The 17,596-nt window shown below is 44.2% G+C and overlaps 1 protein-coding gene across 1 annotated transcript in view; it reads left to right on the top strand.

Annotated features, from left to right (window-relative positions):
- Atp8b1 (ATPase phospholipid transporting 8B1) overlaps positions 1 to 17,596 on the top strand; it is a 105,651-nt gene that overhangs the window by 43,555 nt on the left and 44,500 nt on the right. Inside the window, exons 2-4 of the mRNA XM_048363546.1 lie at positions 1,700 to 1,902; positions 14,346 to 14,443; positions 15,683 to 15,796. Of these exons, the coding sequence (XP_048219503.1) occupies positions 1,722 to 1,902; positions 14,346 to 14,443; positions 15,683 to 15,796 (393 nt within the window). The 5' untranslated portion in view covers positions 1,700 to 1,721. The remainder of the gene's footprint in view (positions 1 to 1,699; positions 1,903 to 14,345; positions 14,444 to 15,682; positions 15,797 to 17,596) is intronic.

Below are 17,596 nucleotides of genomic sequence, written 5' to 3'. Positions count from 1 at the left end.
GACCTCCCAAACACTCTTGAAGGCTGATTGGTTCTGTGTTCACGTCTCTGGGTGCCAACTGTGAGGTGCTGAGTCTTCTTGGACTGGGCTCTGTTCTAGAGCTTGTGGTCTAGAGGGAGAGGCGAGTGACAAGCAATAAAGCCAGTGTGTATTTTTATAAGTTGTGGTAAGTAAGTGCCAGGAAGGAAACAGAAACGTCAGTGGTCAGTAGGCCAGTCATATAGATGACAATTCAATGTCACTAGTGAAAGGAGACTTTAATGTTGAGGAGAGAGACAGACAGACAAACAGTTTATCAGAATAATGGAAGAAAACTTTGGAGGGCCGATATCTGCAAAGCCTTTAGTGCAGGGCCAGGTATGCAGCTAGCACTAAATAACGTGAGCCACTATCAGTTACAATACTGAGTACACGGCTGGGTGACGCTGTGTAAATAGAGTAAGGCTTATGACTGTCCTCAAGCAACCTGAGGTATTTGTGTAAATATTTTCCCAATATAAATATAACTCAGGGTGTCCTTGTGCAGAACCACTTTATGCAGTGCTAGACACACAAATCAATTGTAGATAGGAAGAGTGGGTACTGATAGGAAGAGAGGAAGGCTAAGGAGTGGCCTCTGATAGTCATTAGTAGTTCTTGACCATCTAAGGGTGTATTTAAGTTGTGTTACAGAATAAAGATTCAGTCTATTGGCATTACCAAGAACCAGATCTCTTTCTCTCTCTCTCTCTCTGTCTCTGTGTGTGTGTGTGTGTGTGTGTGTGTGTGTGTGTGTGTGTGTGTGTTGATACTGAGGCTTGGACTCAGGGTCTTATGCTCTCATTTGGCATTTTTGCTCAAGGCTGGCATGGCACCACTTGAGCCACATCTCTTATTTCCAACTTCTTGCTGGTTCATTGGAGATCAGTCTCATGGATTTTTTCTGCTCATGCTGGCTTTAAACCCAAATCCTCAGATTTCAGCCTCGTGGGTAGTGAGCCATTAGTGCTAGGCCTAGGTACCATATCTTTTAGTGCAGAAGTTTTCCAACTCTGCCAGCAATCCACAGTAGAAATTGAACTTGATGAATTTGCCAAAATGCAAATAAATATGTGACCCCATGACTGCCATAAAGCCTTTTTACCAAACAGTACTTTCTCTATGTGAGCCACACTTCCATATTTTTAGTCTCTTTCTATTTTGTTGTTGTTGCTGAGCATCTTTGCGTGGCAAGGGCTGGCGGCTCACGCCTGTCATCCTAGCTCTTCAGGAGGCTGAGATCTGAGGATCACAAACCCGAAAGACTTAATCTCCAGTTAACTAGGAAAAAGCCGGACGTTGAAGTGCGGCTAAAGTGACAGAACACCAACCTTGAGTGAAAAAGCCAAGTGAGAGTATGAGGCCCTGAGCTCAAGCTCCAGGACACACACACACACACACACACACACACACACACACACACACACGAGTTAAAAAGTTTGCAAGTGTACATTTCTGGGAGTGCTTTTGTAATTCTTACCTAAGCATTTAGCCAATTACAAATGTTTTAAATGTTTTTGCTTTTGTTTACATGTTGAGCTTTGGGGTTTTTCAGAAATATTTACATGTACCTAAGATGTTGTGCTGAAAAAGGGGGTGTCGTAACAGAGTGCAGACAAGATCCAGCCCCACACTGGACAAGAACCATAATTCACTAAGGTCTCCCTTCATTTACAACTAGGTAGTTGTCCGCTGCCAGCAGAATGAGCACAGAGAGAGATTCAGAAACAACATTCGATGAGGATTCTCAGCCGAATGATGAAGTGGTTCCTTACAGCGACGATGAAACGGAAGATGAACTTGAGGACCAGGGGCCTGCCACTGAACCAGAGCAGAATCGTGTCAACAGAGAAGCAGAGGAAAACCGCGAGACATTCAGAAAAGGTAACGGCTAGGAGGGCTGGAGATGGCATACCACACCTACTGATGCAAACTGGTGCCATGGGTGACTGGTCCATTTTGCATGGTCCACAAGTGCTCTTCCTTCTCCCATGTCCTCCTGGGATAGTCTTCAACAAGAACTCAGCACCCTCAATTTGGCAGAGATAGGAGATTGTATCTGACAAGTTGTGTGGAGAAATAAAATATCTTGGCGTGCGTGCGTGCGTGCGTGTGTGCGTGTGTGTGTGTGTGTGTGTGTGTGTGTGTGTGTGTGCTGATACTGGGGCTTGAACTCAGGGCCTTGAGCTCTTGCTTACTTTTTCACTCAAGGCTGGCTCTTTACCTCTTGAGCCACACTTCCACTTCCAGCTTTTTACTAGTTAACTGTAGATAAGAGCCTCGTAGACATTCCTGGCCAGGCTGGCTTCAAACTGTGATCCTCAGCTCTCAGCCTCCTGAGAGGCTAGGATTACAAGCATGAGCCACCAGTGTTGGGTAGCGTGTGTGTTTTTTAAATAGTTGTATATGAAAAAAAAATGCTTGTTAGTACACCCAGGAATTTAAAAAACATACACATCAATCAGAATTTAGATGTGACTTATGGTTAAATTTTTGGCATAAATTTTATAAATAACCACCTGTATGCACACACACACGTTTATAACTGATGTGGACTCACTATGAAGAAATTATACCTGCATCGCAATGTGTGTGTGTTCAAATGCCCACAAGTGGGTGAACACTCTCCTCACATAATCCCTACCTCAACCTCAAATAAATGTACAAATCAAGCTGTTGGTACCAGGTTTAGAAATGTATCTGTTGTCTCTTTGCCAGAGTGCCACTTACTGAGGGCTTCTCAAAGGCCTCTCAAAAGCATTGGACTCTATCTTTTGGGGGAATCAGGACATCACTTTGAACCTCTTAGCACCTTCAACGTATTCCATATATATATATACTGGGGCTTGAACTCAGGGCCTGGGCACTGTCCCTTAGCTTTCGTCCCCAAGGCTAGTACCCTACACTTGAGCTATCCCTTAACGTCTGGTTTTATGGTAATCATATTTAGATAAGAGGCTCACAGCCTTTTCTGCACAGGCTTGTTTTGAACTGAGAGCCTCAAATCTCAGCCTCCTGAGTAGCTAGGAGTACAGATGTGAGTCACCAGCACCCATCTTCACTTTATTTCTTTTGAAGTGCTATGCGGCTTTTTCGAGGCCCGTGGAGTCTCCATACCTTTTGTTTAGTCATTTGTGAACAGAAAATGGCTTTGGTTCTCTAGCAGGAATTTGTTTTACTGGACCTCTGCTTGCCACGAGGACCTGTTCTGCCTCAGCTCCTGCCTCCTGCCCAAATCCAGACAGGATGTAGGCAAGGGGACTTTTCACGTGAAGGGACATTTTAGGCTCTGTGGGCCTTGCGAGCCTTAGTGCAACTGCTCAACTCCGATGTTGCATGGAAGGGCCTTGGACAATAGGTCACTTAGGACGACGGAGCATGGCTTAATTTCACCGGCATGCCTTTTCCTGTCACTTTTCTGTTTCCCATGCGTCTCCCGTTCTGGCAAACAAATGTGGCCTTCTCCTGTGACTCTTCTGAGTATTTCGGCTTGGACCACGGATTTGTTCTGGATTGTAGGTGAAATCCCATAATGGCTCGGATCCCCTGTCTATCTGGAAATGTGCCCTTTTCTATTGACTGTCACCAGCTCTGCAGCCTGTGCTGGGGCAGAATAACCTCTGGTTTCTCCCAAATCTTTCTTCTGCTCTCTTACCCCCAGTAGCTCTTTGTTTTTCTTCTTCTTTGTTTTGGCTGTACTGTGGTTGAGAACTCAGAGCCTTGGCCTTGCTAGGCAGATGCTCTTCCACTTGAGCCACACCTCCAACCCTTTTTGTTTCCGTTCTTTTTCAGGTAAGGTCTCTTTTTGCCAGAGACTGGCCTCACGTTGCAGTTCTAAGTCTCCAGTGTACCTGGGATGCCAGGTGCATGCCACCACACCTGGTTTATTTGTTGATATAGAGTCTTGTTAACTTCCTGTGCAGGACAGCCTTGAACCATGATCCTCCCAATATCTGCCTCCCAAGTAGCTTGTATTATAGGCATGTATACTCTTGCAAGTTTTCTATAATCTGTTTTGTCTCCTTGACTCTCTACCTGCTTGTTGCTACTTCTCATTAAGCGATTCCTACCCCCCCCCCACTCCCCAGACATTTATTATCTGTAGGAAAACTAGTAAGCCAGGAAATGATTCTAAAATAACTAAAATGTTTCTTCTTATTCTGGCCAGACCACCGTTCTGTAGCACTTCTGTGTGGCAGGAGGCTTGGCATAATCTCAATAACAGAGGTCTGGGGGGGCCTCCTGAGGAGACCACAATTTATGCTGACTGTCCTCCCCCTTTCTGAGTCAAACATTCAGACTTATTAATCATACATGTGACTTCCGGGTGTTATTCATAGTATTGAGAATAGGCCATACGAGCTTTGTGTCCCAACACAGAACACACTGAAGTCACGATCCCTGAGTGAAAGTATGAAGGTATCACCACCAAACTAAGAAGGTGGCCTCGGTCACAGTACCTCCAAGATTGGATGTCGATGGAGTGGGAACTGAGCTAAAGTAGCTCAACAAGTTAGCAAGAAAGTTCTGGTTGATTGCCCGGAGTGAATAAAACATGCTCCTTCCTCATTCTTTCCCGAGTATCACTTCTCCTGTCACAACCTCAGAATCTCTACAATCTGAGACAGCTGGAGAGCTGGCAGGGGAACTGGCTCAAGGGGTGAAGGGTGAACTTTGCCACGGGTGTCTAGTGCCGCGCAGTCAGGCGGATGGCCGAGGACACGGTGCAGGGCCTGGGGCTGGGCGCCTGTAGAAACCACAGAGAGGCACGTTGTGGGGGGAAATGGTTGCTTCTGGGTTTTTCCAGTTCTGCCTCTCTCCATCCGTTTGCCAGTTGTCTGCTTTGTCGTATTTTACCCCAGTCATCTGAGCACTCAGAGAGTTTGGTCTTGATCATGGCTCTTCCTAGTCTTTTTCTAAGGATAGCGTATGTTCCTAGCAGATTTTTAGTAGATCTCGATGTCTTTGCCTGACTTCATCCAGTTATTCTGACCCTCCTGTCTGCACAAAGGACCTTTAGTAATTGCTAGACCTCTTTTCTCCCATTCCTACCCTACATTTCCACGGCCAGCTGGCTCCCCGCACTCCGCACCTTCTTCGCTCTCCTCTCTGTCCCTCCTTCTCTAGCTTGCTTTTTGTACCATCCTTTTAGTATTTTCCAGTTAGTGTCCTTTCCTTTTAAAAATCATCATGCCTTTGTAGCTTTTTTTTTTTTATTTTGCAATACTTGGGTTTGAAATCAGTGCTGGATAAGCTAGTATTCTATCTTGAGCCATACTTCCAGACCTTTTTTTTTTTTTTGCCAGTCCTGGGGCTTGAACTCAGAGCCTGGGTACTGTCCCTGAGCTTCTTTTGTGCAAGGCTAGCACTCTTACCACTTGAGCCACAGCACTACTTCCGGCTTTTTCTGTTTGGCACTGAGGAATCGAATCCTAGGGCTCCATGCATGCTAGGCAAGCACTCTACCTCTGAGCCACATTCTCAGCCCTGTTTTAGGTTCTCCCTTTTGTACCCAGGTTGGCCTGGACTATGATCCTCCTGTTTGTTCTTAATCATAGCTGGGAAGGCAGACATATACCACTATGCCCAGCTTATTGGTTGCCATGTGGTCTTGCTAACTTTTTACCCAGGCTGGCCTTGAACTTCAGATCTTCCTGATCACTTCCAGAGTATCTGGGATTACAGGTGTGATCCACTGCACCTATGTCATCCATCCTTCTTGTCGTTGTACAGCATACATAATCCCCCTCAAAGAATTCAGTTCTTCAAGACACCAAGGCATTAGACACACTTCAAGGTACCATCAGGGTGAACAATCTCAGAACCCAGCCCTCATATCAGCAGAGCAGCACTGAAACGTGTATGAACCACAGCCATTTCTGTCATGACATCGTTGTCACACAGAAAGTTGCCTTTCTTGTTTTAAAGAAAGAAAATACCCCTGGCAAAGGAGCTTGTGTGTTGAACTTGTGTTAAGCAAGTTTTTTGAGAGACTCATTGAACATACTTTTCCTTTGAAGGACCTTTATTGTATGCTCTGAGAATCAAGAACAAGTACAAACATGCTGTTAGAACGTGCTGTAGAGGAAGAGATAAGGCCCCAGATTTCAGAGAAGGAACTTTACCTTTGTTTTTATCTTGAGCCAAGGTTGAAAGAAACTGTTGGAGCCAGGTGCCAGTGGCTCACTCTTGTAATCCTAGTTACTCAGGATCTGAGTAACTGAGATCTGTGGTTCAAAGCTAGCCTGGGTAGGAAAGTTCATGAGATTCTTATTTCCAATAAAGTACTCTGGAAAAGCCTAAAGTGGTGCTGTGGCTCAAGATGTTGAGCCTTAGCTCTGGACACAAAGAGGCCCAGGGAGTTCAAGCCCCAGGACTGGGGGGAAAAAACCACAATGTTGGGAACATCTTGCTACTGGGCAAACTTGCTGCTGTCCTGATGAATGCATGAGAACCTTGATTCTGCCAGAAGGTTCTGTAACCCGAGAGAGTAGAAAGCTGGAAGTCTTAGTCCCTTCTGGAGTTTAAGGTTATCAAAAGTATTCGACTTTTGTGCAGTCAGAGATACCTCAGCTCATCAGTTTACCATCCCGTAATCCTGGTTTCTCCACACCAACTCTTTACGTGATTCCACGCCAATCAGGAGCTGGCTCAGAGATGAAATCCTCTAGAAGTTTCTGGGTAGATGTTTTGGGACCATGCTCCCCCTCCTCCTCCTCTTCCTTCTCCTCTTCCTCCTTCTAATTTTTGTGTCCCTACTGAGGTTTGAACTCAGGGCCTAAGTGCTGCCCCTTATCTTTTTTTGATCAAGGCTAGTGCTCTGCTGTTTGAACCTCAGCTTCACTTCCAGCTTTTTGGTGTTACTTGGAGATGACTTTCATATCCTTTCCTGCCCAGGCTGGCTTCCAACTGCAGTTCTCAGCCTCCTGAGTAGCTAGGATTACAGACATGAGGCACCAGCATCCAACTTCAGTCGGCTTTCTGATGGTTATTTGGAGACGGAGGCTTTTGGACTTTTCTGCCCAGGTTGGCTTTAAACCACAATCCTCCAGAACCCAGTCTCCCGAGTAGCTAGGATTACAGGCGTGAGCCACTGGTACCCAGCTCTGGCCCACTCTTCTAAGCCTAGGAACAGAATGAGTATGGTGTCTCCTATCTTGCGAAGTTCCTTTGTCTGGGAATTCGCCTAGCTTCCAGTTCTGTCTGGCTCACGCCTCCACCCACAGCATCCCTGGCCCACAGCACATCTTTGCCTGAATCCTGCTTTCTGCATGAAGGGTGCTATCTCCTGTTCCCATGGCCAAGGCTCTACAACCCTGTTTATCAATTTTCACATCCATTCTACTGGTCCCCCCCCCTTCCCTATGAACTGCCCCACCAACCTACGAACCTTGCTTTCTTCAAGGTGACCACTGAACCCTTTATCAACCATCACTTTCTTCTCACTCCTTCCTCTGGAGTGTCTGAGCGCTTGCATAGCCTCTCCTCCTCCTCTCCCTCCTCCTCCCTCTCCTCCTGTCTCCTATCTCCTTCCTTCTGATGCGCAAAGGCAGCGTGGCCCTCCACCAGTGTCTCTGCTTCCTGGGAGGTTGAACGGGAGGGTTTTTCACTTGCTTCATCTGCTTCCCCCTTGTGTTGCAAGGTTACCGAACACCTGTAGTCACTCCTGTTAGATCTCAATAATTCCCAGGCTCTAAAGGTCTCTTCTAATTGAGAACTTTGTTCAGAATTCTGTTCAGAACCCAAATGGCCTTTAGCGGACCTATTTAAGATGGGGTGTTCAAAAGTGAGGATTTCAAGCCATCACTCACCCAAGCACATCAGGACAGAGGGAGGACATTCTCTCCTGGCTGAGTGTCCACAGGACGTGACGTCAATGAAACCAGCACAGTCAGAGGCTTGGTGACTGTGACGTTACCACAAAGAATCGAACGCCATATTTGTGATTCTCTAGAGCATGTATAAATCAATTTTGTATGTGGAACAAAAACATAAAGTTGATCCACTGAAAATGGAGATCTAGGAAACCCACAAACTGTATTGAGGAACTGTTCTACTAAATGAGATGCATTTTCTGATTTTGGTGCATAACACATGGGGAAATTCCAGTCTGGCTCCTTATTTTCCTTCTCTGTCACTTCAGCCTGAAGGTTGCCAGTGTGACTGGTGGCTTTAAAACATGAACGGAGGAAGAGGGATGCTGAATTGAGTGCTATTAGTAATGGGAAGAGCTGTGATGAAGTTGTGTCCCATTCCATAAAGCTTGTTTTGTTGACTAATGTCATTTATGACCCAACCTGAATCGAAAAACGCTTAGTCATGGAGCCCTAACACCAGTGCTGGCCTTGAACAAATAAAGCTAAGGGATAGCACCCAGTCCCTGAGCTCAAGGCCTAGTGTTGGCACAAATTAACTAAATGAATGAATGAATGAATGAATAAATAAATAAATAAATAAATAAATAAATAAATAAATGACTACAGTCTGAAAATGAGACCTCCCTTTCAGCTTCTCTGATTCCTTAGCCAGGCATTTTTCTCTTCTAGAAAGAAAGTATTCCTCTCAGTTTCTGATAGATTCTTTATACAGCACACAATTGCATATGAGTAGATACTTGAAACCCAAGCCCTTATAAATGAAGCCAAGGCACGGGTGTAGATGAACCTGTGCATATATTCGTATGTGTTCACACTGTCTGTTGACTCTGTGTGCCACTTAACCATGTACTTTCCCGATTGTTCATATGGAGCCATTTCATTTTCTACCCCGACTGCCCAGGATTTCATTGTGTGAATGTTTAACCAGCTGCCCCTGGTAGGCATTTCATTTGTTTCTAATCTTTCTAATAAGCTTGGCTGCATTTGAATAGCCCTGGACTACCCCATTTCTCCCTTGCCTGGGTAGAGTGGCAGTGAAAATAATGTCTAGAAGTGGGATTACATAGTCCGTGTGTGTGTGTGTATGTGGTGTGTGTGTGTGTGTGTCTGTGTATGTGTGTGTGTGTGTTTTAAGTTTTGAGACACAGCTGAATTGCTGTCCACAGAGGCTATCTTCTCAATCCATCATGTCAGCAGAGTTTTTATTCTTGGCAATTATTTAGTGATTATGACATAGAAATTAGCACCTGCATGAAGAATTGCACTACTCTTTCAGTTTGAGTGGTTCTTTTGTTTTGTTTTGTTTTGTTTTTTGCCAGTCCTGGGGCTCAAACTCAGGGTCTGAGCACTGTCCCTGGCTTCTTTTTGCTCAAGGCTAGCACTCTACCACTTGAGCCACAGCACCACTTCCGGCTTTTTCTATATATATGGTGCTGAGGAATCGAACCCAGGGCTTCATGTATACAAGGTGAGCACTTGACCACTAGTCCATATTCCCAGCCCTGGTTCTTCTTTTTTTTTTTTAAATCTCTGGCAAAGGCATTGGAATTTCACTTTGTATGATCTGTATTCTAGTTCTATACCCATTTGTCTCCCGGGTTGTTTTCTTCTTGCTATTAGGTGAAGCTTTTGATCTTTTGGCTCCCCTGGTTTACTGGGATTTGTACAGATACAAGTTTCTGATTCTTGGGGACTTAGCCAGCAAAGAGAGGATGGTGGCATGACTAAGATGCCTTCCTTTACCAGATGAAAGTGAGCAGAGGAATTGGTAACTGGGGGCCCGCTGGACACCATGGAGCAGTGTTCAGGTGTACTGAATACCACAAGCGTTTGCCAGACAACACGGTGACGTGGGGCCACAAGTGGCCAATGGTCAGTCCATCCCTGGCCATGTGTTTTCATGAGTGCATTGGCTCCAACCTTGTTATCTTCCTAGCTTTTAACTAGAAAGAGATTATAAAGGTGCATTGTTTTGTGCTGAGAAATTTACATCTATCTTCTTTGTTAATATTTCCAGTCTAGAAAATGTGATAGGCTGCATTTTTTTTCTATTAATTAACCTTGTGATCTAAGTGTCCAAGAAAGTTCTGTAAGATAAGTTAGCCCTCAACACATATTTGATTTAAAAAGAAGTTGAATAGCTTCAAGGGCTCTTTTGTGATCCTTGTCCAAAACATGTACATTAATGAAACATGCCTCAAATCTTAGTAATAAACATTTTGTGATTTTTTTATATAAAAATGCCTGTGGTTGCATTTCGAAAATTTCAGATTAAATATAGTTTTTTTTTTAAACATGAGGACTTGAGAACTTTTAATGAACCGTCATGTCTGAGAGAGGAATGCAAATATATTTTGCAAGTGTTTTGGACCACAGAAAACCTTTTCCGCATGTTTAATGGTCTCTGATGGAAGTGCTATTCAAATGATTAGCTCAAATCTCAGGCAAGAGTCAGGAGAAGACATGATGGCTGACTCCTCTCAGTGGGGCCAACCAAGGAGCCCCAGCTGGAAATAGGGTTATTGATTCCTTGGCTGCAATCAGGTTTCTGAAATTAAGTACAAATGTTTTTGTGGTTTTTGCCAGTAAGGATACTTTCTCAAGCTTCCCCCCAGAGGTCTTATCAAATATGTAAAATTAAGAGACTGGGGTCATTTCTGGTAAGCCCTTGCTGGCTCCAACTTGAGGTCAGAAAGTGCTCTCTGTGTGAAGCATCCTCATGAAGATGTCTGGGATGAGCGTGTGGCATTGGGTCCAGGGAATGTCACTGCCATCTGGGGGCTTTATTATGAAGAAATTTAAAGAGCCACAGGCAGAGACTAAAGGAAGGGTGGGAATGCTTGTTATGTTGTTAAGAGGATGATATTGTCTTTCATCCTGGGTATTTCTGGTTTTATTGTTTTTTTTTCTTTTTGAAATAGTGTCTAGCTATGTAGCCCAGGCTGGCTTCAAACTCATCTCCTGTTTCTACCTCCTTTGTGCTCAAATTACAGGCACATACCACCATGTGCCACTCCCAGTGTTTCTAAGATTGAATTTTTTACTCTTATTATTGACTTTTTCTTTCTTCTCTAGGAATCGTGGGTATTTTTCTTCTGGGCCTTCCTGGAATGTAGGAGAGTATTCTCCGCATGTTCTAGAGCACTGGTGACTGGGAGGTGTCACAAGTCCCCCTGTGGACTCAAACCATTAGAAGTACATTCAGCCAGTCATGATGACACTTGGCTGTAATCCTGGCCTTTGAGGCTGAGACAAGATGATTATGAGTTTGAGACCAACCTGGGCCACATAGCCAGACCCTGTCTTAAATATAGAACCACGTACACACACAAAAACAACTGGGTATGGACGGCTCCTGCCTATAATCCTAGCTACTCGGGAGATTGAGATCTGAAGATTGAGGTTCAAAGCCAGGCCAGACAGAAAAGTCCATGAGACTCTTATCTCCAATTAACCACCAAAACGGCCAGAAGTAGAGCTGTGGCTCAAGGGATATAGTGCCAGCCTTGAGAAAAAAGCTAAAGGATAGTGCCCAGACCCCAAGTCCAAACCCCAGTACTGGCACACAGAAAAACAAAAACAAAACCAGGGGCTGGGAATGTGGCTTAGCGGTAGAGAGCTTGCCTAGTATGCATGAAGCCCTGGGTTCGATTCCTCAGCACCACATAAACAGAAAAAGCCAAAAGTAGCGCTGTGGCCCAAGAGGTAGAGTGCTAGCCTTGAGCAAAAAGAAGCCAGGGACAGTGCTCAGGCCCTGAGTCCCAAGCCCCAGGATTGGCAAAACAAAAAAAACCCAAACCAAACCAGTTGGGTACCTTTATCATTTTCATAATACTAATCATTTTATAATCCTTTATAAGTGCTTAATATATTTTCCTCTCCAAAAATGCCTGTGCCATACCAGATGTTAATTTCATTAACATTTCATGACACATCCATCTACCTGTCACTTGGGGAAATTTATTGTGCATGCATCTTCAACCTAATACCTAGAGGCGTTTGCTTAGCTTTCACGACAAACAGATGGCATCTTTGTGTTGAGCCTTCAGGGCCGCCACACGGCTATGCCTTCCTCTCAGGGGATTGGTACAGGCTTCAGGGGAAGGAAGCTAGTTTTCTCTGAAGTAGACTCTGTGTAGACTAATGGCTGCCTTGTCTGGTGACCAGGCTATGCCCAGCATACCCTTCAAAGCCTGTGACGGTTGGGCAGTAGCATACCTGGTGGTGGGTGGGAAGTCCATCGTCTCCTGGTTGGGCGCACCAGTCATGTCAGCTCTTCTGCCAATCCGGATTAAGCTGCTCCACACAGTGGTGGCCGCATGACTGTAGCAGTCTTCCCCTTGGTCCTCCATCCTGAGGGTGAACTGGATTCAGTGCATCCTCTCACTTTCTCTCCGTCCCAGCCAGGCCAGTCACAGGGACAGCAATGGTCAGTACTGCCCACCTTGTCGCTCTGGACGCCAGGTCCTCCTCCCTCCCCACACACCTTCCTGGACGAGACCCTTACATCCCCTACATGTCCTTCACATACAGGTTTTACACCCCCAAATCTACTCCTGAATAAACAGGAAAAGCAGCATTCATGGGTGGTGAGACGGGGTGTCTACTTCTGTTTTGACTGTTTCCTGTCTCGATGGGTGATCTGGCCGTGGACCCCAGCATCAAATGGGAATTTAGGGGGGCTTGGGGATATGGCCTAGTGGCAAGAGTGCTTGCCTCATATACATGAAGCCCTGGGTTCAATTCCCCAGCACCACATATACAGAAAATGGCCCGAAGTGGCGCTGTGGCTCAAGTGGCAGAGTGCTAGCCTTGAGCAAAAAGAAGCCAGGGACAGTGCTCAGGCCCCGAGTTCAAGCCCTAGGACTGGCAAGAAAACAAGCAAACAACAAAAAAAAAACTAAGCCCCTCCAAGCCCAATAAACCAATTAGGAAATGGGCAAAGGAGCTAAAGAGAGACTTCACAAGAGAAGAAATAAAAATGGCAAAGAAACATATGAGGAAGTGTTCAACATCCCTGGTAGTAAAGGAAATGCAAATAAAAAAAAATGGGAATTTAGGATCTTTCCACCACAGACATGACTAATTGGCAGCCAGGCCCCATCCACTGGGAAACAGAAGCCTACTCCTCTGTTTTGTCCATTCACCTCCTCTTGTTAGCTCCAATAGCTAACATGTGAGTACTTGTTATGTTCCAGGCATCATAGCAAGAAGTTAACATCTCACCTATACACATAAGGCACAGGCAGGGTGAGCGGGCTGACTCGCTCAAAGTGCAGCTGGCTCTCAAGCACAGGCTAGACCTTCACAGCATGGTAAGAACCACTCTGCCAGCAAGCATGGACTTAAGATGCCCACCAATGGGGACAAGACCAACGCCACTCCACTGCTGTCCCAGCATGCAGCTGTGCCTAGCTACTCATGAGACTGAGATCTGAGGATCAAGATTCAAAGCTAGCCCAGGCATAAAAGTCTGTGAAACTCTCATGTACAGTTAACTAGCAAAAAGCAGGAACTGGTGGTATGGCTCAAGTGGTAGAGTATCCGTCTTAAATGAAAAAGCCCAAGAGAGAGCATAAGCTCCTGAGTTCAAGCCCTACTACACACACACACACACACACACACACACACACACACACACACACACCAACAACAACAACAACCTGAGTGAGGACCTCTTCAAATGACAGTTGGGGAGACCACCCAGGAAGAATCGGTTAGCAAGAATACTATGATGGAGAACATTCTAGAAAAATGTTGAATTTTCTGAGTTCAATGTCACTTTTCTAAGTTCCCTGAGATTTAGACATTGCAATCAAAAGGACAGAATCACTCACTGGGTAGCATGAACTTGGAAAAAGTTCATGAACTGAGCTTGGAAAATATTCACGAAGTGAACTTGGAGAGATGTCAGGCATTGGTCACCAGGGCGAGTCAGACAGCTCTGACCTAAGGTCCTGAACATTTAATACAATGGAAATATTACAAACCAAACCGATGCGATTGAAAAAAGTAATAATTTAGGTATCACCCTGTGGATCTCTGGTATTTTTGTGTGTGCCATGTTTAGATGTGAAGTGTTCTTTTGTTTGGTTCATTTGTTTTATAATTCCAATGGAACAATGAATCAAGTCTTTCAAGACTATTATCTTGATAAGGCTGTTAGCTGAATGGTTTAAACAACAGAGATTGATTTTCTCATAGTTCTGGAGGCCTGAAGTTCTAGATCAAGGTTTCAGTCAGTAGGTTCAGTTCCCTCTGCAGGCTGTGAGAACAGGACCTACCCAAGCCTCAGTCTAAGGCTTGCAGATGGCTGTCTCCCAAACTAACTTCACATTAACATCACCGCATTGTCCCCTTGGATAAAGGCATGAGTCATGCTGATTAGGATCCATTCATGACTTCAGTTAGACTCCTACTGTAGTGACCCCGTGTTCTTCTCTCTTAAAGATTGCACATGGCAAGTCAAAGCAAATGACCGGAAGTTCCATGAACAACCCCATTTTATGAACACAAAGTTCTTTTGTATCAAGGAGAGTAAATATGCGGTAAGTCAATTCCTCAATTGTTTTTCTAAAAGCTCAGCATTTTCCTGACCCTGTCATGCATAGCAGCTTCATGCAACACCTACTTCCAACTAACCCATAGCCTGGGGTATTGCCACTCCCCGTGAGTTCTGTACAACAGGGTTGACACGAGACAAAACAAATCAGAATTCTCTAGATTAAAACATTCCCTGTGGGTGTACAGAGCTCTCTTGAGAATGTTGCATGGAAGATGATCAACTGTTGTTATAGAAGCCCTATGTTTGAAAGCTACAAGTTGGAAATAAATTTAATATCTGTTTCTCCCTCTCTTCTGTCTGGGACAGATTTAGAGACTTTAGATAGATAGATAGATAGATAGATAGATAGATAGATAGATAGATAGATAGATAGATAGATAGATATGTAAGTATATATATTTAACCTAAGATTGCTTAGTTCCTTTGCAACATGACAAAGAATACCTGTTATGGGTGGACTCAAATGTTGTAAGGTATCTATTTTAGCTATAACAAAGTACCACAATTGGGTGACTTAGGACACAAGATATTTATCATTTCCTAGTTAAGGGGCCCAAAACCAAAGGAGGGTTGGTTCTTCTGGAGATAGAATGAGTTCTATGTCTGGTCTAACTTTTTGGTGGTTACCCACAATTCCTAGCTTTGCTTGGTTTGTAAATACATCACTTCAATCCCTACCTCTGCCTTCAAGTAGCAAAATCCCTGTGTGACTATGCTCAGTCTCCTCCCCCGTCCCCCCACCACCCCTGCCCCCCAACCCCATCATCAGTTTAAGACTCACCCTAATCTAGTATGAAGATCCCACATGCAAATAAAATCCCATTAGCAGGTGTTAGTGTCAGGATTTGAGCATGTCTTATGGGGGACCCAAAAGTCTTCTACACTTCATTACAAAGGAGTCTCCAGCCTTCTTCATGAAAGTGTCCTTTTCGTGCTCTGCCACACTGACATCTGCCCTTATCCCAGGCAACTGACCAAGACATCTGACAGCAATTTGCAGGAGGTCACTGTCCACGGTTGGTGTCTTGTTTCTCTGATATAGACTCCAAGAAGTCATGTCAAGCCTGACTGCAATTAGAAGTGTAAAAGAAATCTCAGCATCCTTCTGATGGATGGATTACAACCCTGGGTTAAACTGTAGAATATAGTGATTTTTGCAAGTATGTAAACTTGATGTACGGCATCACTTACAATGATTTTCTTACTTTTTTTTCCCCAACAGAGTAACGCAATTAAAACATACAAGTACAACGCATTTACCTTTCTACCCATGAATTTGTTTGAGCAGTTTAAGAGAGCAGCCAATTTCTATTTCCTGATCCTACTTATATTACAGGTAATGATATCTGAAATCCACTGGGAGTTATGCTACACCAATACTAGTTAAGTTGTGGTCACATGGTATGGATAGTTTTGGAAGTATTTTCTTTTTCTGTTTATGGGCCAGTCCTGAGGCTTGAACTCAAGGCTTGGGTACTGTCACTGAGCTTCTTTTGCTCAAGGCTAGCGCTCTACCAATTGAGCCACAGCAGCACTTTTGGCTTTTTCCGTGTATGTGGTAATGAGGAATTGAACTCAGGGCTTCATGCATGCTAAGCAAGCACTCTACCACTAAGCCACATTCCCAGCTGGTAGTTAATTGTGGGTAAGAGTCTCATGGACTTTCCTGCCCAGGCTGGCTTCATATCTTACCTGGGATTATAGACATGAGCCACTGATACCCAACCTGAAAGTTTTTTCTTTTTTTCTTAAAAAGAAATTATCCTTATTAGCTTAAAATTAAGAATTTTTGCAGAGATCAGCACCTCATCTATGGAACCAGCTCAGTCAGTATCTGAACAAGAAAAGGGGAAAATACTACATGAATTATGTTTTTCAAAATTTGATTCCATAATCATATGTTCTAGACTGTATCACTGAAGTGAATAAAACTAAAATCTCCACCTTATAAAATTATCTGAATCCTCAAAGCAAACCTGTCTTTATCTTTATTAAGTAAATATCATTTCCCCAAGAATATTACTGACAGGAATATTTTGGTCATAGAGCTTTTGTTATTTTTTTGTGAAGTAGCTTTGCTGTAGAAGATACCTGGAAAGCAAAACTTTCATCCATATTAGAATAGTTGCTAAAATCAAAGGGACTCTATGCATTTCAGTTAGTGCTTCGAGCAGACCTTTGGCATCTGACATAAAAATTACAGAACATCTACCTGCCTTTATCAGATTCTTTACATTAAAGATTGGATTTGAAAAACAATCGTACTGATAGAATTCACCCAGTAAGGTTTCTTAAAATGGTAGCCGTGTGTCTTACAGGGGAGGGGGGTGGAGAATGCAGGAGTGAGGGGGAGAGAAAAGAGGAGAAGGGACGCGAGGGGGAAGTGGATCAGCAGATTTGGAACATGAGACTTTCACACTTGGTTTTAAAATACAGTACCGCTGTCCAGTGGTAGATGTTCACACAGGCATGTGCAAAGGTGCACACTAAGCATTGTAAGGTGCTTCCTCACTTGACTTCCTTCTGTAGGAAATGAGGAGAGATCTCCTTATTCACAATGTTTGGGAAATGACCCATCTTCTGTGTTTCCCAAGTAGCTGCTCTTATTGGGCAGTTACGTGTATCAGGTTGACAGTAATGGACTTAAACTCTTTCCTTGCATCTTCTTGCAATAATGCACACTTAATCCCTGTACCTCCCAGAGTTAAATGCCAGAATAACCCTCATTTTGCAGAGAAGAGGCCTACAGTAAGGTAAAATAACTTGCTGAAGGTCTCAAAGCCATTATGTGTGGAACCGGGCAGGGTTGCATCCAGGAGCTTAGCTTCACATAAACCTACGTGACGTGGCCCGATGATTCACAGAATGATTTGCAAGAGATCTTTGTTAAACTCACCTCCCAGGCTTCTTAATTGTTTACTCAATCTGGAAAGCTTTTTATTCATGCCTGTACTGAAGCTTGAACTCGCACTCTTGCTTGGCTTTTTCGTTCAAGGCTGACACTCTAATCACCTGAGCTCTACTCCTGGATTTTTGCTTATGGGAGATAAGAGAGTCAAGGACTGTGCTGCCCAGGCTGGCTTTGAACCTTAATCTTCAGATCTTATCCTTCTGAGCCGCTAGGATTACAGGCCTC

This window comes from Perognathus longimembris, chromosome 15 (assembly GCF_023159225.1).
Source record: "Perognathus longimembris pacificus isolate PPM17 chromosome 15, ASM2315922v1, whole genome shotgun sequence".
Classification (NCBI taxonomy): domain Eukaryota; kingdom Metazoa; phylum Chordata; class Mammalia; order Rodentia; family Heteromyidae; genus Perognathus; species Perognathus longimembris.
The sequence above is the reverse complement of the archived record's forward strand: the minus strand, read 5'-3'. Positions and strand labels throughout refer to the sequence as shown.